Below are 23,087 nucleotides of genomic sequence, written 5' to 3'. Positions count from 1 at the left end.
AAGAATTTACATTTCAAATTTGAATTGTTGTTGGCAACCTTCAGTCTCGAAAGACTATGGTATCGCGCTCTGAAAGGTGGTTTTGGAACATCGTCTAGTGTGGCTGAAAAGGCCAATTCGGGAGTGACAATCCCTTCCACAACGGGAGCAAGTGCAGTCTGTCCCTGGTCTGTCTCCCTGGCTATGGGCCTTCCTTCTTTGCCTCTTAGCCTCAGACTGTTGGCCAAGTGTCTCTTCAAACTGGGAAAGGCCATGCTGCACAGCCTGCCTCCAAGCGGGCCGCTCAGAGGCCAGGGTTTCCCACTTGTTGAGGTCCACTCCTAAGGCCTTCAGATCCCTCTTGCAGATGTCCTTGTATCGCAGCTGTGGTCCACCTGTAGGGCGCTTTCCTTGCACGAGTTCTCCATAGAGGAGATCCTTTGGGATCCGGCCATCATCCATTCTCACAACATGACCGAGCCAACGCAGGCATCTCTGTTTCAGCAGTGCATACATGCTAGGGATTCCAGCACATTCCAGGACTGTGTTGTTTGGAACTTTGTCCTGCCAGGTGATGCCGAGAATGCGTCGGAGGCAGCGCATGTGGAAAGTGTTCAGTTTCCTCTCCTGTTGTGAGCGAAGAGTCCATGACTCGCTGCAGTACAGAAGTGTACTCAGGACGCAAGCTCTGCAGACCTGGATCTTGGTATGTTCCGTCAGCTTCTTGTTGGACCAGACTCTCTTTGTGAGTCTGGAAAACGTGGTAGCTGCTTTACCGATGTGTTTGTTTAGTTCGGTATCGAGAGAAAGAGTGTCAGAGATCATCGAGCCAAGGTACACAAAGTCATGGACAACCTCCAGTTCATGCGCAGAGATTGTAATGCAGGGAGGTGAGTCCACATCCTGAACCATGACCTGTGTTTTCTTCAGGCTGATCGGCAGTCCAAAATCTTGGCAGGCCTTGCTAAAACGATCCATGAGCTGCTGGAGATCTTTGGCAGAGTGGGTAGTGACAGCTGCATCGTCGGCAAAGAGGAAGTCGCGCAGACATTTCAGCTGGACTTTGGACTTTGCTCTCAGTCTGGAGAGGTTGAAGAGCTTTCCGTCTGATCTGGTCCGGAGATAGATGCCTTCTGTTGCAGTTCCAAAGGCATGCTTCAGCAGGACAGCAAAGAAAATCCCAAACAAGGTTGGTGGAAGAACACAGCCCTGCTTCACGCCACTTCGGATGTCAAAGGGGTCTGATGTGGAGCCATCGAAGACAACAGTGCCCTTCATGTCCTTGTGGAAGGATCTGATGATGCTGAGGAGCCTGGGTGGACATCCAATCTTGGGGAGAATCTTGAAGAGGCCATCCCTGCTGACCAGGTCGAAGGCCTTCATGAGATCTATGAAGGCTATAAAGAGTGGCTGTCGCTGTTCCCTGCATTCTCCTGCAGTTGTCTAAGGGAGAATACCATATCAGTGGTGGACCTGTTGGCTCGGAATCCGGACTGTGATTCTGGATAGACGCTCTCTGCAAGTACCTGGAGCCTCTTTAGTGCAACTCGGGCAAACAACTTTCCAACAACGCTAAGGAGAGAGATGCCACGGTAGTTATTGCAGTCACCCCTGTCGCCCTTGTTCTTGTACAGCGTGATGATGTTTGCATCCCTCATGTCTTGAGGTACTCCACCTTCTCTCCAGCAGAGGATTTCATGCAGCTCAGTGACAATGATCTCTTTGCAGCACTTTAGGACTTCAGTAGGGATGCTGTCTTTTCCAGGTGCCTTGCCAAAGGCAAGGGAGTCCAGGGCCACGTGAAGTTCTTCTAGGGTTGGTTCACTGTCAAGCTCCTCCAGCACAGGCAGGCACTCAATGTTGTTCAGCGCTTCTTCGGTGACTACATTTTCTCTGGAATATAGCTCAGAGTAGTGCTGCACCCAGCGTTCCATCTGCTGCGTCTGATCCTGGATGACCTCGCCTGTGGCAGACTTCAGAGGGGCAATTTTCTTCTGTGTTGGACCTAGGGCCTGCTTGATACCATCATACATCCCCTTGATGTTGCCCATGTCAGCTGCTATCTGTATCTCGGAACAGAGCTGGAACCAGTAGTCGTTAGCACATCTCCTGGCAGTCTGCTGGACTTTGCTGCGAGCAGCTCGGAGGACCTGCAGGTTGCGCTCACTGGGACAGGCCTTGTATGCTGCTTGAGCTCTCCTCTTTTCCTCAATGACTGGTGTCAACTCCTCAGAGTGGGTTTCAAACCAGTCTGCTGTCTTGTTGGTCTTCTTGCCAAATATGGACAAGGCGTTGTTGTAAACGGCATTCTTGAAATGTTCCCATCTGTTGGATGCGTTTGCATCGACGGGGCCTGGAAGAGATTCCTCAAGCGCTCATGCAAATTCCTCCACTTTTCTCTGGTCTTGCTGGTATCAATGCGAGGTCTTCCTTCCTTTTTCATGTGGTACAGTCGCTTTGTTTGCAGTTTCACTCTGCTGCACACCAGGGAATGGTCGGTGATGCAAGCAGCACACTGATAGCTGCGTGTAATCTTGATGCTGGGAAGGCTGGAGCGTCTGGTGAGAATCAGGTTGAGCTGGTCCCAGTGCTTTGATCTTGGGTGTCTCCAGGAGACTCTATGTTGGGGCTTCGTGTTGAAGAACGTGTTGCTGACACAGAGACCGTGATTACAGCAAAACTCTAGCAGGCGTTGGCCATTTTCGTTCATCTTCCCAGTGCTGAACTGACCTAAGCAAGTGGGCCACGAACTGTTATCAGCACCAACTCTAGCATTGAAATCGCCGAGAGGATGAACAATGGCTCTTTTACAGGGATCTTCTTGATAGTGGTGGCCAGGTCATCATAGAATTTGGCTTCTGCTGGAGACGACAGAGTCGGTGCATAAGCACTGATGAAAGTGACAGGTCCTGCTGATGACTGGAGCTGCAGGGACAAAATTCTTTCACTTCCCACAGTAGGTGGGATGATGGATTTCAGCAGGGTATTTCTGACCACAAAGCCAACACCATGTTCCTTGGTTTCGTTTGGTGGTTTTCCCTGCCAGAAAAATGAGAAATTTCTCTCCTTGACAGATCCGGAATCTGGCAGCCTAGTCTCTTGAAGGGCGACAATGTCCATCTGCAGTCTGCTCAGCTCCATGTCGATGACAGCTGTTTTGCGTGCGTCGTCTATTTCTTGCAGGTCATCAGAGAAGCCAGGTGTCATTGTCCTTACGTTCCAGGTGCCCAGCTTTAGGGCAGGAGTTTTCTGTTTTCTATTGCATGGTGCAGAGTATTTGAATTTGAATAAATTTGAATAAATTTATTTGAACAAATAAATAATAAATAAATAAATTTGAACAAATTTGAATAAATTTACATAAATGAATATATTAGAGATGGAAATTATATGAATGAATTAAGGTCTTGCAATAGCTCAAGGCCTACAAAAGGTCTTGCAGAAAGCAAGACCAGACTTTCCTTTGCTGGTGCTGCTGCATCACAGATGTGAAACAGCAAGCAGTGGAGGGAGCCTTCGTCCCACAGCTCACATGAGAGGTCAAATAGTTGGCCGTCACGGTGAGAGCAGTTGCATCAGGCCAGTGCAGGCTTCAGCAAGTCTCCGGAGGGCCGGAAGCTCATTGGAGACAGGGGGCTCCCTGAGGGCCAGATTGGGAGTCCTCAAGGGCCATAAGTGTCCCCAGAGCCAGGGTTTGGGCACCTCTGTTCTACAGCATTATTTTTTTTTAATGTTCACTAACAAGTTTTATTTTTTTCATATGAATCAAATTATTGTCTTCTTGTTACATGGCTTACCTGTGCATTTTCTTATTTCCTGACAGGTGCAATATTATGTAACCTTTCATATTTTTAGATGTTATTTGTCTTCTTTAGGTTTAAGCACTACAGAAATGAGTAAACAGAACATTGAAGTGACCACGATAGTTCAGGAAACATTAAAAACAGAACCTGGTCCTCATGCTGGTATCCTGCAAAGTACAAGTGGAGAAAAAGTAAGTATATGGTCTGATGTATGCAGAAGTACCATAGTTATTCTCAGAATCTTTCTTGGGAGAAGATGGAGTGGAGAATTACTTGTCTTTTCTATAGAATGCAATGTGCCAAGGCTGGTTCACACAGTAGTACATTTTCCCACACTATTATGTATGTTCATAGAAATTGCTGTGCATCCAGGGAGCCTACAGTCATTTGTCAAGGCTTAGGCCTGTAGCATGTTCTGAGCCTAGGGCTTGCAGGCATTTCAGCGCAGTGCAGAGCTCAGTAACCTGGATGTTCAGTGATGACGTCATCACTGAACATCGGGAGGTGGTGTTGTGACACGTCTTGGCACCATGCAGCTGCTGAAGGGGTCCACTTACCTGCATTGACCCCTTAGAGGGAATGGTGCTTGCAGGTGTCAGGTGTGAATACAAAGCTCTGCTACCTGGTTCTGGCCAGGAGTGACATACAGAGAGACCAGCAAGGCCAGCTACAAAGCCTTTTAGCATCAATAGGCCAAAGCAGGGATGTTGTCAGATGTTCAGAGAGTCCCCTGGCCAGTCCAACCTCTAAACCCTTAATATCTGTAGTAGTGTCTAATGCACCATCATAGGCAGATGGAGGTGCCCTTGGGCATCCAGAGCCCCAAGCATTTTGTTGCCAACACAGGGCTGGAGCAAGTCATGAGGTTCTTCAGGACCCCTATTAAAAACCCCAGTCAGCCTTGCTCTCAAGGGCCTTCTGCTGCTGGGTTCCCTAAAATAGATAGTCTCTAACCTGACAAGAGCTAGGGCTGACACTAATGACCCAATTCTATCCATGAGGTATACTATTGCAGTAGCCTCTTTGCCAGGGGTGGACAAGTCAAGCGCGGCTTGACTCTAGTCAAGTCACGAGTCTCCACCCACTGAAACTTGACTCAAAAACAAATCATAATGGGGGCACTTTCCAAGATGCCCGGAGTATTTTTGCAACACAAAAAGACTCAAGTCATGAGTCTTTCCCTTTAAAAAGCAAGCCACAATTCCATGGGAAAAAATGGAACCGCTGCTGGGGTGTGTGTGAGTGTTGGAGTTCTCTTTAACCACTCCTCTGCTGTCCCCATCCCATCTGTAAACAAGGCTGGAAGAGGTGGAACAAACTGTGTGGGAGCAGGGACAGAAGCAGCAAGAGGGAGGAAGGACACACACGCAGCAGCTGCAAGGCTTACTGTGATGACCCATTCCTTTGCAGCTCTACTCAGAAGTAGTCCCATTTGCACAGGTGACTAACTCCAAATGGGACTAACTCCTCCCAAGTAACAACAGAGCTCACAGCAGCCACGTGGTTGGAAAGCATGATCACTACAACCCCCTCCCCCCACTTCCCTACCTCCTTTTCCCCTGGGCTTCTCCAGCCAATTCCAAGGCAACTACCCCCTTAGGCTCTTCCTCCTGCCCTCCCTCATCCAAAGAGACAAATCAGACCTCTCATCCTTTGACCAGTGATTGTTGGTTCCTTCAGAGATGGTCAAGAGAGCCTGCTCCTGCCTCCTCCCCTCATGCTCAAATGCAAAAGCAAACATTAACCCTTTCCTCCCTGCTGCTCGCCTTTGTCTGAATGGTCATGATGGCCCCATGAGGTCTTTCACACCACAAAAAAGTAAGCAAGCACACTCAGACGCAGACAGACTAGAGTCTGCGTGAGTGGGGGACCAAGTGCCAAGTTAGTAGCCTCAGACTTGAGTCAATTCTTGAGTCATCAGCGCAGCTGACTCGAGTGTACATGATTCAGCAAAAAAACACTGATTTTTGCGACAGACTCAAGTCACCTGACTCAAGTTCCCATCCCTGCTGGCACCCTTTGCCAGTCTGCAGGGTGTTACTGCTGGTGCAGAGGCCAGAAGACTGTGTGATGCCCACAGCACTGTGTAGATTGGCTGCCAGAAGGTTTCAGCTGGTGGAAAGGCAAAAAAAAGGGGCAGGAATCAGAGGCAGATCAGGATGGGTTATGGCAGCACCGGCGTCCACCATATCTAGACCTTCATCCTGGACGTGACACACCCGCAGCAGGCTCTTTAAGTCTATGCCAGCAAAAGAGCTGGCTTAGATCTTAGGAGTCCCATGGGGGACTAGAAGCACAGAAAATCCCATTGAGGGGTTATTCAGAAGCAATCTTATAAATCTAATGCAGTTTTGTTCCAAATAGGCATGCTCATATTTTTAGACTTGACTGTTTATTTCTCCGTGAAGTACCAAAAAGGTGAACAAGGCCAAAAGGGAGAGGAAGTTCCATCAGGACCTCCAGAAAAAGCAGGATCAGCACAACCTGAGCAGCCTGAACTGGATGGTGAGCCTGTGAGTATTGTGATCTCCCCACAAACTAGATGGGATGCACCAAATAGTATCTGATTTTTATCTTCTCAGTGTTGAATTACAGGGTGTCCAGAGAGGGCCTGTCCTAATCTTTTGTGACAGCAGAGCTAAGGCTACAGGAGAATTGGCTAAGGTTACACCCTAAGGCTACAGGAGACTATGGGGAAGTGGAAATCAGGGGGTTGAGCTGATTTCTATGTCTTCCTCCATAATTCCAGCACTGCATTCCCATCAAAAGTAGCATATTTGACCCAGGAAAGCAAATTATGGAAAAAATACCACCTTGCATTGGTACATTTTGCCATACATTTTGTAGTGTTTTGGTATTGTTTGCCTCTGGCTGCTCCTTCTTCTCCCCACTGTTTTTGTTTTCATTTTTTGCTCTCCTTCTCTTGAGCTTCATTTGCCCATCCTGCTATAGAATCCTACTGGTGCTGCTATTGCATCTTTGTGGTTATGGCAACCCATGCATTTATGGGTTTATGAATGTCTGTGATGTCATCATGTCAGACATAATGTTGTATGACATCACCCAAATCACATTGGCTGCAATTCAGGAAGCCAGAGGCTGGCCCAAAGAGAATACCATCTAGTGGTTAGCAATCAGATTAACTGATTTACAGGATCAATGACTGAATGGGGGGGGGGGTACTGTCCCATTGGTATATTCCAGCTCCCTTCTAATGCCCACTTTTGGCTAATTAACACCCTCCTTTTCCAAGAACAGCTGTGGTGTGCAAAGAAATGAACATAACTCCTTATCAGTTGAGCAATTAACAAGAATTTATTGCTACAAACACATACGCTCCCTGCAAGTCCTCTTGTCCAGAGGATTTCCCTCCCCAAAACTCCACTTAACTCAGTGGGTAAAGGTCTGAAGCCTCCAGTCCAAGTCCATGGTCTAATCTCCAAAGCACAGTCCAGTCTTCCCAATTCAGTCTTCTGCAGCAGAGTCCCTCCTCTCCACCAGAGTGTCTCCTCTAGCAGGGTCCTGGCAGTCCTCTCTTCTGTGTCCTCCAGCAGAGCCCTGGCAGACCCCTTCTCCCATAGGTCCGGGTCAGGTAGCTCTGTCTGGTCAGGTTCCCTCTGGATCAGGTAGCCTCTCCCTATGGGTCAGGATAGCTCTAGGTCAAGTTTCTTCTGGACAGGTAGTTCTGGGTGCCTTCTGAAGCTGCCTTTTATCCTTTTAGCCCCTTGTTAAGTCCAAATGCAGCTCAGCTGTGAGCTATCCCTTCAGTCCATGTCCATTCAAAGTCCCATCAAGGTCAAATGAAGCTCAGGTGTCCATCCAGGTCTCCATTGGCCTTGATTGATTACAGCTGTGGAGCCAGCCCTGCCCTTCCCAGAACTGTCAAACAGCTGTCAAAACAGGGAAATGCTGTCAACCCCACATCATCCACCTGATGATCTTCTGATCTTCCATTACAGGGAGAGATTTACTTCCACCATCCCAGTCCAGGTAGATGACGGGGTGGGGTGGGGGGTCACCTGAGAAAGACCTTCTCACCCCAATGATTGCAGAGACTAGCAGTTCTTGTTTAAAACCAGATTGCAGTGTTGAACATGAGTGATTCTAGAGAAAGGACAACCGCTTCAATCAACAGTGAACATGGATTAGGAATAAGGGAAGATAATATTTTAAGACCAACAAGGAAGACCTTCCTGAATTCTCTTGACCTTCTTGAACTTGAGTTCCTTGAACTCTCAAGGAAGAGTTCATCTAGTCTGTACTGAGGGCTCCAAACTTTTTGGCACAAGGGCAACAAACAAAAACACAAATTAATAAATAAGAGAGGGAAATGTATTTTGAAAAAAGAATTAGGGGAGCAGAGGGGAAAATTGATTTGCACAGGAAAAGGAAGAAATGGATTTTGAAAATGAAAATCAATTAATTTTTTGAAAGGATTATGTTAGAAAATCAGTATTTTTGGAAAAACATTTTTTGAATGTGAAAACATTTTTGAAATGTTCCCATGAGAGGGAGGGCCAGTGTGAGTCCAGTGGTCCACTCTGAGCTGCACTGGGCATGTGCTCTTTGTGCTGCAGTGCAGTGGTGAGGCCCCAGCCCTGGGGTGATCCTGGCCTCACCACAGAGAGCCTGAGTGTGTGCCTGCCCCTGGGAGCCGCTTTGGGCAGCCCTGTCGCCTCAGCCAGACCATCTGCACAAGGCAGATTGTTCCAGTGTTGGACCGCTCTTGCAATTAGGAAATGCTTCCTCATATCCAGCCTAAATCTACTTCCCTAGAGTTTTAACCATTAATTCTAGTCCTGCTTTGAGGAGCCATGGAGAGAAAGTTCTTTTAACCATTCTTCTTAGTTTCCAGACTCCTTTGCGTTTCGTTGTCCTCCTCTGAGCTTGTTCCAGTTTATCAATATTGTCTCCTTTAGGGTAATCCAGGAACTCAAGGCTTACCAGAATTCAGCAGAGAATTCGGCCCTAAAGGAGAAAAGGTAGGTGCAATTTTGATATTCAAGATACCACTGGGACAAACCCAGTATTGCATTCATCTTTTTTGCAGTGTTATCACACACACATCACATGTTCAACCTTCAGTCCACTAGCAGCACAAACCTATGCATATTTACTCAGAAGTAAGTCTCATTGTGTTCAGTGGGGCTTACTCCCAGGAAAGTGTGCATAGGATGTGTCTTGAAACAGTTGTTTCATGTGGGTTTTTATTTTCTGTTTCATTGGTATTAGAATCAGCTGGGGCTTGGGTGTAAAAGATTCAGGTGAGAATGTTTGGTTTCATTCCTGCAGTGGTTCTCACCCTTTTTAGCCCAGCACCGACTTCTGAGAATGACAATCTGTCTGGGGCCCACCGGAGGTGATGTCAGCAACCTGGAAGTGATGTCATAGCCAGAAATGACATCATCGAACAGGAAGTGACATCACTGTGATGTCAGAGCCGGAAGTGATGTCATGAAGCAGGACGTTCCTGCCTAGAAACTCAAACTGTAAATGACAAGAGACAGTATTCCAGCTCAGAAGCTTCTTCCAATTCTCCCTGCCCTCACTACCATTGCTATCAAGCAAAAAAATAAAACATCTGGAACAAAATATTTGTGTATTTATTTACTACTGTTTTTATTTCTGTCTTTAATTACAAAATCTCAAGCTACTTCTTGGATTGCACTTGAAACTAACAAACATTGATGTGGCTATTGATACTGTGCACAGCATTACCCAGAAACAAGTGCACCCTACTCATGCACCTCAATACAAGAAGTAGCTTGAGTTTTTGTAAATAAAGGAAATAAAAAAGTAGTATCCCCCTCAGAAGGAAGATAAGCAGGGACGCTTCCCCTCATCTCCCCTAAGCCCAAGCTCATCTCAGAATTGACTCCCATTATTGGCGATGGGGCTTACGCCCAGGTAAAAGTAGACAGAATTGCAGCCTAAGAGAGCAGTAAGAAGAGGGGAAGGGTGCACATCAGAGAAGCGGCTGGGGGAGCAGCACTCTCCCTGGCTGCTCCCCCCCACATGCCAGGCTTGCCCTCCCTCCCTCCCCCACTGCTCTCTTGGCAGCCAGGCAACCAGGGATCCCCCCCTCACCCCAGCAAAGATATAAAGAGAGGACGTGCTAGTCAGGGCAGGAAAGGATCGCAGCTTCCAGGCGATTTCAGAGAGGGAGGGAGGTCGTGATGCAAAGGACGAGAAAGGCAGTGGGGTGGCGGTGGTGGTGGTGGTGATGCTGCTTTCAAGGCAGGCTCACAAGAGGGGAGATCGTGCGGGTCTGCCTCTACTCACCCAAGCCCTGTGTTCAGGTCTCTGCCTACACTCTTCAGCCCAGTCCAGCTGCAGGGAGGGAGCTGCTCTGTCTTGCAACCCAAGGCAGCCCATCCCATCAAGGCAGCCAAGCTGACAAAGGTTGGTGGGGAGAAGCCTAGCTGGCTCGTCCACATGTCTCCCAGTCCTTCTTTGCCTGTAATCCAAACCTGCACTCCGCAATTGGCCCCCCTGAGGGAAGCCTCCAAGTACAGAGGGAGGTCCAGCTGGAAGGCAGCAGCATGCTTTCTGGGGAAAAGCGGCACACTGCTTTCTTTGCACATGTGCAAGCCGCTCTTAGTTACGTCTCAATGCTGGGAAGCTTAAAATGGCAACACCCAGGCTTTGCCCACTTCCAAAATGGCACCGCCTAGGTCTTTTGCCATCTTCCAAGATGGCTGCTGTCAGCTTCTCGCTACCCACCAGAAATCAGATCATGACCCACCAAGTGGGTCCCGACCCACAGTTTGAGAACTATTGCATTAGTGGATAAATATCTTTAGAGAAGGGATATTGCCTTCCTGGATATCTTTTTTGCCTTCCTGGGCATAGGACCTAGGAGAGTTAGCGTCACTCTGGTGTTGTGAGTAAATGAAAGAAGCTAAACCAATTCTGGCTAGTCAGTAAAAGAGTTAGGCTGTGTTAGGGTTTCACCTTTTCTTTGTAGCTGTTTTGTTAGCAAGTTCACAAAAGGGGTCTCCCTTAGGGGAGTCCTGCAGGTTTGGGAGTCTCATAGGAGACTCACTTGTAGCTCACTGTATATCTGGATTGTATAGAAGTCCCCTTTTGTTAGTTTGTAATAGCTAATGGATCTTAATAAACTTTGAGTTTGTTATTCCTTTTTGTTTGGGTCTCATTGAAGTATGTGGGAACCACTCGTCTCTTCTCATATAGGGAGTAAGAGAGAGGAATTAAAGAGAACCTCTTAAACAGCTTAAGTTGCAAGGAGCAAGAATTTAGCCCAGGGAATCCTTCCAGCTATCCTGGTTCTTGGACTGGTAGCTGCAGGGTAGCTATCTATGGGGTATTTCCTCCCCCCAGGACCCTGACAGGATGACAGCCTAAGACATGTGGATCCTTTTCACACATGCTGTTGCCAAGCCAGGCCTTTCCCATTCTGTACTTGGGCCCCTACATGCAGGATTTTACATTTTTTACCACTTAACTTCAACTTGTTGGTATGGGCTTAATGATTAAACCTGACAAAATCATTCTGAATCTTGATTTTAGATTGAATCAGGATGTTAGCAATCCCCTCCTCCAGCTTTGTGTCATCTACAGAGTTGATCAGCATTCCTTCTAATTCTTCATGAAGATCATGTATAAAAATGTTGGATGGTGCCTGAGGCAGAGTCTTGTGGCACTCCACTCAATATCTCCTGTTAGGCACTTGACTGGCACTCATTCAGAATGGTTGTTTAAGAAACTTTGAACCCACCTAAGAGTAGTACTATCTAGCCCACATTTTACCATTTTATTGACAAGGATATCATGGGAGACATTGTCATGCTTTTCTGAAATCTGTTTGCATAATGTCTACAGCATTCCCATGGGCTATCAGACTAGTCAGTCAATCAAGGACAGAGATAAGATTTGTTGAGCAAAATTTGTTCTTGACTGACTCCTGCAAATCACCCCATTATTTTCTAAGTGCTCACAGACATTCTGCTCAGGGATCTTTCCAAGTATGGATGTCAAGCTGACCAGTCTGTTTCTTTTCCCTATTTTAAAAACAGGGACAACATTTGACAGTCCCCACCCACCCCCAAGTCCTTTTTAAAAGTATTTTTCTCCCAGCCACTTCTACAGGGTCTCTTCTAACCAGTGTGTTCTCTTGGGCATAATAGCTAAAGAGTTGCTGTTATTGTTGTTAATCATCATCATCATCATCATCTTTTGGGGGGCACGAATCTGGAGCAAAGGAGGGTCCAGTTTGTCCCTTCACCTGTCAGTACTGTACTTGATATTCCACTCTCCCCCATCCCATCTTGCTTTATAGGGACTAAGTGGCAGACCTGATTCTTCACACAGGCCTGCCACCCCTTCACCTCTCATTTGGCCCTCTGCAAAGGGCAATATCAGTACTAAATGTCAAACAGCAATTTCAGAAAACTAACAGGAAATGTTACTATGACAATAGACAGTAAATTAGTATAATAGAATATGATTGCAGACACATTACGTATATAGCTGAAAGGGTAGTGTCATTAGGTGTGCTCTAAGACACCAAATGCAGAGACCAGGCACAGTGGCTCATGGGTGCAGCTCCATGGAATGGCTTGAAACAAAGAGGGAGACAAGCATAAAAGTGCAAAAATATATCACTTTTATTGTGGCAGTACGAATACAATAACTGGGAAGGGGAATCAACCAGAAAATGCCATGCACTCTACTCAGCAGTCACTGACACAACTAGGCCCTTGAACATTAGTGGTTTCGAGGTAGAATTGATCTTTACAAGAAGAAGGGGGCATGGAGTAGTGCACATGGAGTAGGAGAAGAAGGAGGCAGAGCAGAATGTTGGGGGATCAGGAGGGTTAACCCATGGGAACTAGGAGCCAAGGATCTGGGTCTTTTTACAGTAGTGGAGAGGGAGAAGAGAAAGGAATAAAAAAGAGAAGCAGAAATGCACCAGGTTTTGAGCCACAGTGCCTGATTGTGGCTGAGTCTTTGCTGTAGGGCTGCAGGCAAGGAATGAACCTCTCAGCAGGCTTTTCACTCTCCTTCAGTGAGAGGCCTGGTCTCTCCCACTGGAGGAACACACTTAACCAGCACTACACATGCTTGAATGGATGCCTGAAGATATGTTATTGCAGAGTCTTAACGCTCTGCCCCAGCACCTGGGATGGCACAACATCACATGACACTGCCCCAGGCAGTGATGTTTGGCTGGGTTCTCCCCAGTGGAGGGGAGCTCGCTGCACACTCCCTATTCCTTCTGCTGTGGAGGCTCCCCTTCAAGGAGTCTCCACAGTTCCTCCTGTTCCTTCTCCTGTGGAGGCTCCCTTTGAAGAGGGAAATTCCCACAGGAGAAGGAAAGGGGGTGTACAGCCACCAGCGCCTCCTCCATAACTAGGGCAGAGCCTGAAGAGCAATCATGTGCCCCCCCCTTGGCATAGTGCCTGGGACAAGTGTCCCGCAGGCTCTATCCTAATTATGGCTCTGGGTTATTGTGTACAATAATGCAGAATTGTGATGCTTGTTGTAGTCCAAGATGCCAGTAGTATGTTTGAAAGCACGCTTTGTTATTGCTCCTACTTTGGAGTTTCTGGAAATGTGGAGCAGCTCCATGTTTAGTCCATATGCCAGTTTTCATAGGAACCTTGAGAATTTCTCTCATGTGACCACGATTAGAATTTGCTTGCTACCCAAACATTTATTTATGCACCACAAACACAAAGTTCCAAATTTTTAAAAATGCTTAATGCAACTGTGATCATTCTCCAGTTGTAAAGTATTGTGTCACAGAATAAAATGCAATCCATTATAGATTTTGTTCCAGTATATTCTGATATTATTCCATTTTCACCTGAGCTATATACTATTATAAAATTTACTTTTATTTCAGGGCGTTCCTGGCAGACCTGGGTTACCAGTAAGTATCTCTTTTGTATATAACGCTAGCAAAATGCCCAACATTACAGGGGTGTGTGTGTTTTTGTGTGTGTAGAGTTTATTAGTGCAAGGACCACTTATTTAAATAATAGAGTCTTTTACTATTGAAATAATAGTAATGGAAAAGGACCTGAATATATTGACTTTTTTAGGGTAATACAGGACCTCCAGGTTTACCAGGATTCAAAGGAGACCTTGGCCCTAAAGGAGAAAAGGTAATTGCTATTTTGGCATACAGGTGGAGCCTATTTATCCATGTTAGTTCCATTCCATGACTCGGCAATTAACAAAAACATGTTGTGCTAAATTCCATAGAATTAAGCAAATACGCTGCAGCCTGACACTTCTGGATGGAAGGAAACTAAGGCAGCTGTTATCAATCCCCTCCCCTCCGCTCTACTCAGCCCTCCCCATTGCCAGCTGCCATGCTTCTTTCACATGGGATGCTGATCTTTTAAGAGTCCAGCCCTATGCATTTCTACTCAGAAGTAAACCGCATTGTAGTCAATGGGCTTACTCCCAGGAAAGTGTGGAGAGGATTGTAGTCTAAATCTCATGCTTTGCTTGGTGGGAAGGCTTGCTTGTGTTGGTGATTGCCTGCACCATGGGGGGGGGGGTTTGCTTGTGTCAGTGATTGCCTGTACCATCTCAATGGGGGGGGGGAATTTGGCAAACACTTCCTGGGTTTTTTAAAGCAATCCCTTCTCCTCCCCCTCCTGCCTCCCCTTCTGTTCTCAGCCCTCCCCATTGCCAGCTGCCCGGCTTCTTTCACAGTTGGGATGCTGATCTTTTAAGAGTCCAGCCCTATGCATTTCTACTCAGAAGTAAGACCCATTCCAGTCAATGGGGCTTACTCCCAGGAAAGTGTGGAGAAGATTGTAGGCTATATCTCATGCTTTGCTTGGTGGGCAGGCTTGCTTGTGTTGGTGATTGCCTGTACCTTCTCAATGGGGGGGGGGGGAATTTGGCAAACACTCCCTGGTTTTTTTAAAGCAATCCCCTCTGTTGCTACCACACCTGCCCCTGTGAGAGTGAGTGAGAGAGAGCTCCACCTTGCTGCACATGTTCTGGCTACAGAGATTTTTGGCCCCCCCTTCCCCTCTTCAGCCTCTTTGCTGGCTCAGGGGCTCCAGGAGTGTTACTGTTCCTTTGCAAGGGGAACCTCTCCCAGGGCTCCAGGGCTATTTCCCTGCCTGGGCGAGGCAGAGCCTTTTTGCTGTGTTTTGGGCTGCCTGGAAATGGAGGGAGACGCCAGTGCAGGGCAAAGGAGGCAAAGTTGTGTGTGACTTTCGGTTCCCCCACCCCATTCAAGTTGAGACCAATCCGAAGATAAAAAATTCGTGGATAAATAGGCTGCACCTGTACGAGATATTTGCATGTTGTTGGCATCCTTCAATCTCGAAAGACTATGGTATCACGCTCTGAATAGTGGTTCCGTAACAGAGTGTCCTCTCCAGTGCGCAAAGCCTGGGTAGAGTAGATATGGAGGATAGACTGTTACCCTTGCAGCAAATCCCCCCTCTCCATGTCATTGAAATGGTCCAATGGAAAGGCAGAAGCCAATACAGTTGGTTCCAGCGATGTCACAGGAGTTGCCAGAACGTGACTGTGTTCAGCCACGAACTGCCTCAGGGACTCTGGCTCCTGATTTTGCCTCAAGGTTGACTCCTGAAGCCTTTTCCATAACTGGATGTAGCCACAAGGCAGTGGAGGTTTGGGATCAGAGTTTTCCTTCTCTCAGATGAGCTGCCCTCCCAGGCCAACGAGTCCCATCTACCCGGTGGCTGTTTAGTCGCCTCTTATGACACGTACAGCCAAACTGAGGGCCTATTCTTATCCCCAGTCCCCAGGGGTTGAAGCTAAGCCTAGGAGAGTTCTTATATGGTTCCAGCACAGCACGGTTCCAGTGCGCAAAGCCTGGGTAGAGTAGATATGGAGGATAGACTGTTACCCATGCAGCAAATCCCCCCTCTCCATGTCACTGAAATGGTCCAATGGAAAGGCAGAAGCCAATACAGTTGGTTCCAGCTGCATCGCAGGAGTTGCCAGAACGTGACTGTGTTCAGCCATGAACTGCCTCAGGGACTCTGTCTCCGGATTTTGCCTCGAGGTTGACTCCTGAAGCCTTTTCTGGATGTAGCCACAAGGCAGTCAAGGTTTGGGATCAGAGTTTTCCTTCTCTCAGATGAGCTGCCTTCCCAGGCTGACGCGCCCCATCTACCCGGTGGCTGTCTAGTCACCTCTTATGACAAGCACAGCCAAACTGAGGGCCTATTCTTAACTGATGATCCTATACATGCTGGGAATGCCACATTTGACATGATAATAGCATGACATTCTGTGACTGCACTTGAACAAGGTTTATTATCACTTGACAAAAAGCAGAGTGCAGTGGTTTCATCCATCCAGCTGGAATCCTATCAGGAGCAAGTGCAGAGAAGCTGAGGATAAGGAGAAGCTAGCAGGAGTGCCAGAATTAGGAAGGAGGTAGATCAAGTACACTTCTGTCTCATCACCCACACTTCAACATGAGTAAGGGCCGTAACAGCAAAGATGAGACTTCTCCATGATGGACATGATCCAAGGATGGAAAGCGTTGCAAAAACTTCACTTTCCATATACAGCATATACATTTTATATGATTTTCTTTGTGCATGGCAAAAACAAGTTCCTCAACCACCTAGGGCACACCTACTCTGTATAACGTATGTTGACAGGTTGCCCTTCTCAGGGCAGCATATCTGCACATCCCCATTTTCAAAGCTCAGCAGGATTAGGTCCAGAGCTGGAATTTTTTTTATTTCTATCTTTTCACAAATATTTTCTGGATCCCCCTGAGGGTTAATCCCCCTTTCTGAAAACTTGGGACCTTTTTTGGGTAGAAGACTGTGCCTGACCAACCCTTGACTTGGGCTCATAGAAACCAAACATGCCTGTGAATGGCCCCACACATGAGTCCATGGCAATTTGAGCTGAGAAAGAGGACAACCTGGAAAACCTTGAGGTGAGTGGTGCGGTAAAATGGCGTCCCCACCAAATGCCACAATTTGTGGTTGATTTTTTAAAATTTAATTTTCTATGAAGAACCCATGTCTCAAGATGCTGTAGCTCAGACATTTACATAAATAAAACCACCTAAAATTCCTCATTAGAAATTACTGGATGTTCTCCCTGGTAATCATTGTGGTATAGGCATGGCTTAAACTATCTAAAAACAGACTACAGTGGTGTGGTTAATGCGCTCCACATCAGCAGCAGCTATTCATGAACAGTAGGTTCAGTCACAGGAATACTGCTTCCCTCCAACTCAAGCAAAATCAGTGCTTTCAGATCAATGGCAAGGGCAAACATCCTCAGGCTGCAGTTCAAATGCATACTGTTTTGGTGCCTCTCTCTCCTGCTTGGCACAAGTGAGGGGAGAGACGGCTGCCCTCTAATGCCAAAACAAAAAAAGAAGAGGAGCTGTGACAAAAAGGGCTCCCCGGGAAGATGTTCAAGGGAGACATCTGACCCACCAAACTCACAAATACTGACCCACCAAACTCACAAATACTGACCCACCAAACTTACAAATACTGAGTACAATATGGGTTTTGTGATCAATCATACATTTGCGAACCTACATGGAAGGCTGCAAACTTACGGGAACAAGTAGGAAACAGATACTTGGATATTCTTTGCATGAAACCTATGGAAAAACACATGGGTGTTACTTCCTAGCATGCTCTTATTAAGTGGCAGACGTATTAATGGGAAGGGGCAAATGCCCCAGGAGTGGAGACTTGCACACCCCCAGGACCATGTGGAAGCCTCTCTGAGGTTCCCAACGCGGTTGGAAACGGTGCTTCCGGTTTGCTGGAGGCACAGTTTAAGAGCCCAGGGAGACTTCGGCAGGCTTCCCCGGCGCATCCTGGAGTCATGCAAGACTCCATGCACTCCAAGTAAATGGGGAAGGGCAGATTTGCGCATGGGGAGGTGGAAGCATCCAACGGGGGGCACCATCATGGACCTTTCCCCAGGGTGTGCGGTGGGAAGGTCCGCCATTGCTCTTATTCTGAGGAAAATGCTCATTGCCACATTTTGCACATTTGTTCTGGACCTTAGATGACTTTGGAAGGAGATTAGACAAGTTAATGAAGAATAGCTCTTTCAATAACTATTATTAGCCTTAACAGCTAAGTGGAACCTCCAAGTTCAGAGGAAGTATGCCTGAGTAGTTTTGATAAATAACAGAACAAAGGGATAAGGGTTCCTGTCTCCTTGCAGAATTTCTGGAGGCAACTGGCTGTCTGCAATTGGAAAAAGAATGACATACTAGGTTGGGCCTTTAATCTGACCCCTACAGTGATGTTTTTCCATTCTTTTATCAACTTCCAGTCCATGTAAAAACTGCCTTCAGTCAGAGACCTAGAACATCTGACTAGAAATCAGGAGATCAGGTTTCTGATTGTCACTGCATGTGCAGAAGGCATCCTCCTTCTTTGCTTTTTAACTTTTTTGACCTCTAACTTTATATTTTTATTTTTTGTCCTTTCTTCTTTTTTTTCTTGGACAATTATGATCCCTCTACTACATGGTTTGAAATGCACTTCATCAGGCTAGCATCTCATTATGATGACATCAAAAAGGCTCCATCACAATAGGAATCAAAACCCAAACCCCCTGCAAGCTGGATCATTCATCTAAGACTTAATGATCCCTTTGATGCTACCTGTGCTACACTTCTGGGAAAATCATTCTTAATTGGCCAGGGACATTCCTGAAATTCTTCAGTACCTGCATTATGTGATGGTTATCAGAGGAATCATGATAAAGCGAGTATCTGTTTTGAATATAGAATAAATTAGTACAGCTTCCTTCTTCCTTTCAATGAAAGGAATATTTATTATAATGTAATGCCAAATTATAATGTAACACCAAAACGTACCTGGTGTAATCACATTTTAACTGTATAAAAGTTGCTTCTGATAAAGATTCTGAATGAATTTTGTTTTTCTTACAAGTGCCTTTGGTTATTTCACAACTGTTTGGTCTTTTACATGTTACAGAACAAGACCCAACAATTCCTAGGGCAATAGCACATTCTAATGTGATTAAACAACTTCATTGTGTAATTTAACATATATGTTCTAAAATCCTCACAACTTTATCATGTTTACTCTTGTTCTAGGGAGATCCTGGTATAGGATTTCCAGGCCCCCCGGGACTTCCAGGACCTCCAGGACCACCTGCTCCTCTTAGACCCTTTGTGAGTTTCAGTGCTTCTTTTCCATCAAGACTAGCAAAATCTCTCTGGGATGGAGTGGGTGTGGGGTTCACACATTTTATGTTGCCACTAAATTTTGCATATGAAGTTTCCAACTTGAGCAGAATTTCTGAGGAAATTCAAGAGAAATTAGAGTTGTCACATTCCAGAATGGTAGGGAGGTTGTCACGTCTTACATACTATTTTAAAATTAATTTTTTTTTTATTTCAGAGAAGAGTGGAATTGGATGGGTCTGGCTCTGGCTCTGGTGACTTTGACAAAGACATGGAATTTCCAAGAGTAAGTAGGTGCCAATAGTTGCTAACTGCTAAATGCTTTTCAAATTATAATTTGTATTTAAGGATATAATGGGCAGGCATCCCAATCCTAACCTGTGCTGGAACAGGCAGGCCAGCTGGCCTGCACTGTATCCAGAGCAGGTTTGGAGGTGGACCTGACACAACTTGGAGTAAGGGAACTTATGTCACCTTACCCTGAGTAATGCCCCAGCCTCCTCAATGGGGCTACTCAGATCTGCACCAGCTAAATCACCGGGCAGATCTGAGCAGCCTGGTGTAAGGCCAGGCTACTCAGGAGGGGGGTTAGGATCTGGTCTAAGTTCCAGAGGCAAGTTCCACCCCCTCTCAGACCCAGCCTGCCTGCAGCCTGCTCTTCCCTGCCCTGGAACGTCCCTGAAATGCCCTCCCCAAACCACCTGTGGGTGGCCTGCCAGCAGCAGGAACTTATCTGTGCCAGGACTGAAACTGGTGTAGGGATGCTGCCGCGTGTCCTTGTGCAGGCTTCCCTGACTCCTGTGGTGGCTTGAATGTGCTTTATGACATGGTCACAACACCCGGAAACAGGTGCAAGAGACTTGCACCGGCTTAAGCGCAGTTTAGGATTGTTCTCTGAGATAATTGTACTGTTAAAAACGATTGTATACAGCAGTGTTTCTCAAACAGTGGGTCGCGACTCACTAGGTGGGTCGCAAGCCAATTTCAGGTAGGGCCCCATTCATTTCAATATTTTATTTTTAATATATTAGACTTGAAGCTACCATAGTATGTGACTGCATTTGGGAAAATTGACAGACCTGTACTTTTAACAAGCTACTATATATATTCTTTTAACAATGATAGTAAATGGGACTCCTGGATAAGTTTGGGTAGGATTGTAGCCTAGGATTGTTAAACATTTTCCTGCTTGATGATGTAACTTCCTGTCATGACATCATTTCTGGTGGGTCCTGACAGATTTTCATTCTAAAAGTGGGTCCCGGTGCTAAATGTTTGAGAACCACTGGATACAGTATCACTTTGAATAATTATAGACCCAGTGTAATGCATACATTTTGAATTGTGTTGTGGGAGAAGACTTTTGTGTCCCATAAACTGCAAGGAGATCAAATCAGTCAACCGTGACTGTTCATTGGAAGGATAGATGTTGAAACTTAAATACTTTGGTCATGTCATGAGAAGGGAGGACTCTTTAGAAAAGACCCTGATGCTGGGAAAAATTGAAGGCAAAAGGAGAAGGGGACAGCAGAGGATGAGATGGTAAGATAGTGTCATGGAGGCAATGAACATAAGATTGGACAAACTCTGGAAGTTAGTGGTGGACAGGGGGACCTGGTGTGCTGTGGTCCATGGGGTCCCAAAGAGTCAGACATGACTTAACGACTGAACAACAACGATGTATACAGGTACTTTAGATTTCAGTACCTCCAGAATTTAGTCTCTGATAATAATCTCGACATCGCCTTATATCACATGCCACCAAAAGCCTCTGCTATGGTCTTTTCTGAATTTTTTTTTTATTTAGTGTTGCCTACATTTGACAAGAGGGCTCCTGTGCCTTTAGTAGGCATAAGGAAAGGGTGAATTTGAGAGGCTACCTATCACTTCAGCACATAAAGGGTTGGTTGCCATATTTTGAGCTGGAAAAATGTCTGTAGCTTTAAATACACCAAGGCACCAAGTGAAACTGCAGCCGCTGTACCTCTGTTGCCATTTTTCCATTGGTGTCTTAATGGTACTTGGATGTATCAGCAACTATGATTAATCAATGGAGCCTCCATGTTCAGAGGCAATGCACCTCTGAATATCAGTCACAGGAGAGGACTGTTGCCTTCATGCCCTTCTTGTGAATTTCCCAGAACTGGTTGGACATTACTGGAAAAAAAGATGCTGGGCTAGATCGATCCTTTCTCATCCAGCAGGACTCTCCTTATATTTTCTCAGCCTCCTTCTCCTCCTTCTGATATGGCCAGCAGGGCTTTAATCTTCCTCAGCGTAAGGAAAGGAAAAGAGTGAGAGGATCAGCAGAGAAATGAGGCAGAAGGCACAGTGGCTGCACCTTCATTGTGGGCCTCAGACTATGAGAAGGTATAGACCAGGGCTGTCAAGCATAAGGCCCAGGGGCCGGATGTCGCTCACGGAAGCTTTCTATCCAGCCCTCGGGCTCTCAGCTGCTGAGTAGTGCTGAAGTGTTATAACTGAAAGAGCAGCCCACATGGTTATTGGGCTCTCCCATATCTTGAAATATGATCAAGATTTGTGTATTTTCTCTTCTGTCATTTGCAGCTAATGTGTATTCCTAAGCGAGAAAAAGTGCTTATTTCTGGTTATGACCTGTTTAATGACATCACTTGCTGCCTAATGACATCACTTCCGGCGTCAGTAGGCATCATAAATGCCATTTGGCCTGCCGTCTGAAACAAGTTTGACATCCCTGGTATAGACATTTTCTTCAGGGGGTACCTGGAATGGCAAATTTATTACCAACAGTTTCTAAGATAGTATTGTCATTTTATTTTTTCTACTAGCTCTGTTTCTGTGCCTCTTAACAATAGCCTGGCAAGCCAAAATGCAGTAGGTGAAGCATTTCACCTGTTATCTTTGTGTCAGAAAAGGCTTTGCCTGCTACTTTGATTTCTGTGTAAGTGCGTAGGAATAGAGAGAAGCAGAAGAAGCTGCATCTGCTGACCTGCTGCTTGCTCTGCAGTTCCTAAAAGTTCCCCTTGAGTCATGGGTTTGCCATTTCAACTGTGGTAGACATTCCTTAAAACTGACGTCTTCAGAGCTGCATGTAAAGAAATAATGAGATGTAAACAGAACTGGTTTTGACCTTCATTGTGGGAAAGAGCCCACTTTCAGCCCTAGAATGAAGTATAGTCTGCAGTTTTCTCAGAATCACTTCTCCATTCTGAAGAATTCTAGAACTGTTGTGCCACTAGTTTTCCAGACCTCTGTGACCTGGAAAAGGCCACCAGACAGTGCATGGTGTTTTTAAGACCTTGAACGTAGACTGAAGTAAACAAGGGAGTGTGCTCAAACCTGAATAGTGGAATATCTGGGAAACTTGCATATTACCTTGTATCATCTGTTGGATCTCCCAGCATGTATGGGTTGTTATAATAATAATAATTATTATTGTATACTGCTTTTCAACAAAAAAGTTCACAACACATAAATGGTTCCCTGTCCCTGAAGGGCTTGCAGTCTAAAAAGATGCAGAACACCAGCAATGCTGGACTGAATAGAGACAGTTGTCCTTCCCTGATAAACAAAAGAGATCCACCACTTCAGAAGGTGCTTCTCTGCTCTATTAGCAGGGGTCAAGGACTTTTACCTGCAAGTCAAACTAGTAGCATAGCTAGAGGGGGTGCAAAAGTTTTGCAGGGTGCCTCATCTCAGTGTACAAGTGTCCTCTCCTCTTTGGAACCATTCTGGGCTACTAGAGCAGAGCAGAGGCATCTCCTTCGTTTTGCTCTAGCAGCCCAGAATGGCTCCAAAGGGGAGGGGGGCCGCTTGCACACCAAGGTGAGGCACCCTGCAATACTTAGAACTTTGCACCCCCTCTAGGTACACTACTGAGTCAAACCACTGCAGAAGACTGAGCAATTCTCCTGGCAGAAAGCCTAGAGGGGTGGAAGTCTTCCCTACTCTCTGCCCCTCTCCCGCAGACCTAGTACTACTCCTTTGCTAGTCCTAGATAGCTCCTCCTGCCCCTCTGATTCCAATCTATCAAAAACATACATGATTTGGCTCAATTGCAAAGGCTGATTTGGAATGGGGTTTTCCACAGGGAGAACCAATTTTTGAGACCAGTTTCGTCCCATGCACCTCTGTCTAATTTAACATTG

At 46.2% G+C, this 23,087-nt stretch overlaps 1 protein-coding gene across 2 annotated transcripts in view; it reads left to right on the top strand.

Moving 5' to 3' along the window:
• Positions 1-23,087, top strand: part of COL15A1 (collagen type XV alpha 1 chain) — a 221,073-nt gene that overhangs the window by 111,832 nt on the left and 86,154 nt on the right. For both annotated transcript variants that reach the window (XM_066628923.1, XM_066628922.1), the window contains exons 7-13: positions 3,855-3,973; positions 6,191-6,295; positions 8,702-8,764; positions 13,651-13,677; positions 13,850-13,912; positions 18,868-18,945; positions 19,175-19,243. In XM_066628923.1, the coding sequence (XP_066485020.1) occupies positions 3,855-3,973; positions 6,191-6,295; positions 8,702-8,764; positions 13,651-13,677; positions 13,850-13,912; positions 18,868-18,945; positions 19,175-19,243 (524 nt within the window). The remainder of the gene's footprint in view (positions 1-3,854; positions 3,974-6,190; positions 6,296-8,701; positions 8,765-13,650; positions 13,678-13,849; positions 13,913-18,867; positions 18,946-19,174; positions 19,244-23,087) is intronic.

This window comes from Tiliqua scincoides, chromosome 5 (assembly GCF_035046505.1).
Source record: "Tiliqua scincoides isolate rTilSci1 chromosome 5, rTilSci1.hap2, whole genome shotgun sequence".
Lineage (NCBI taxonomy): Eukaryota > Metazoa > Chordata > Lepidosauria > Squamata > Scincidae > Tiliqua > Tiliqua scincoides.
The sequence above is the reverse complement of the archived record's forward strand: the minus strand, read 5'-3'. Positions and strand labels throughout refer to the sequence as shown.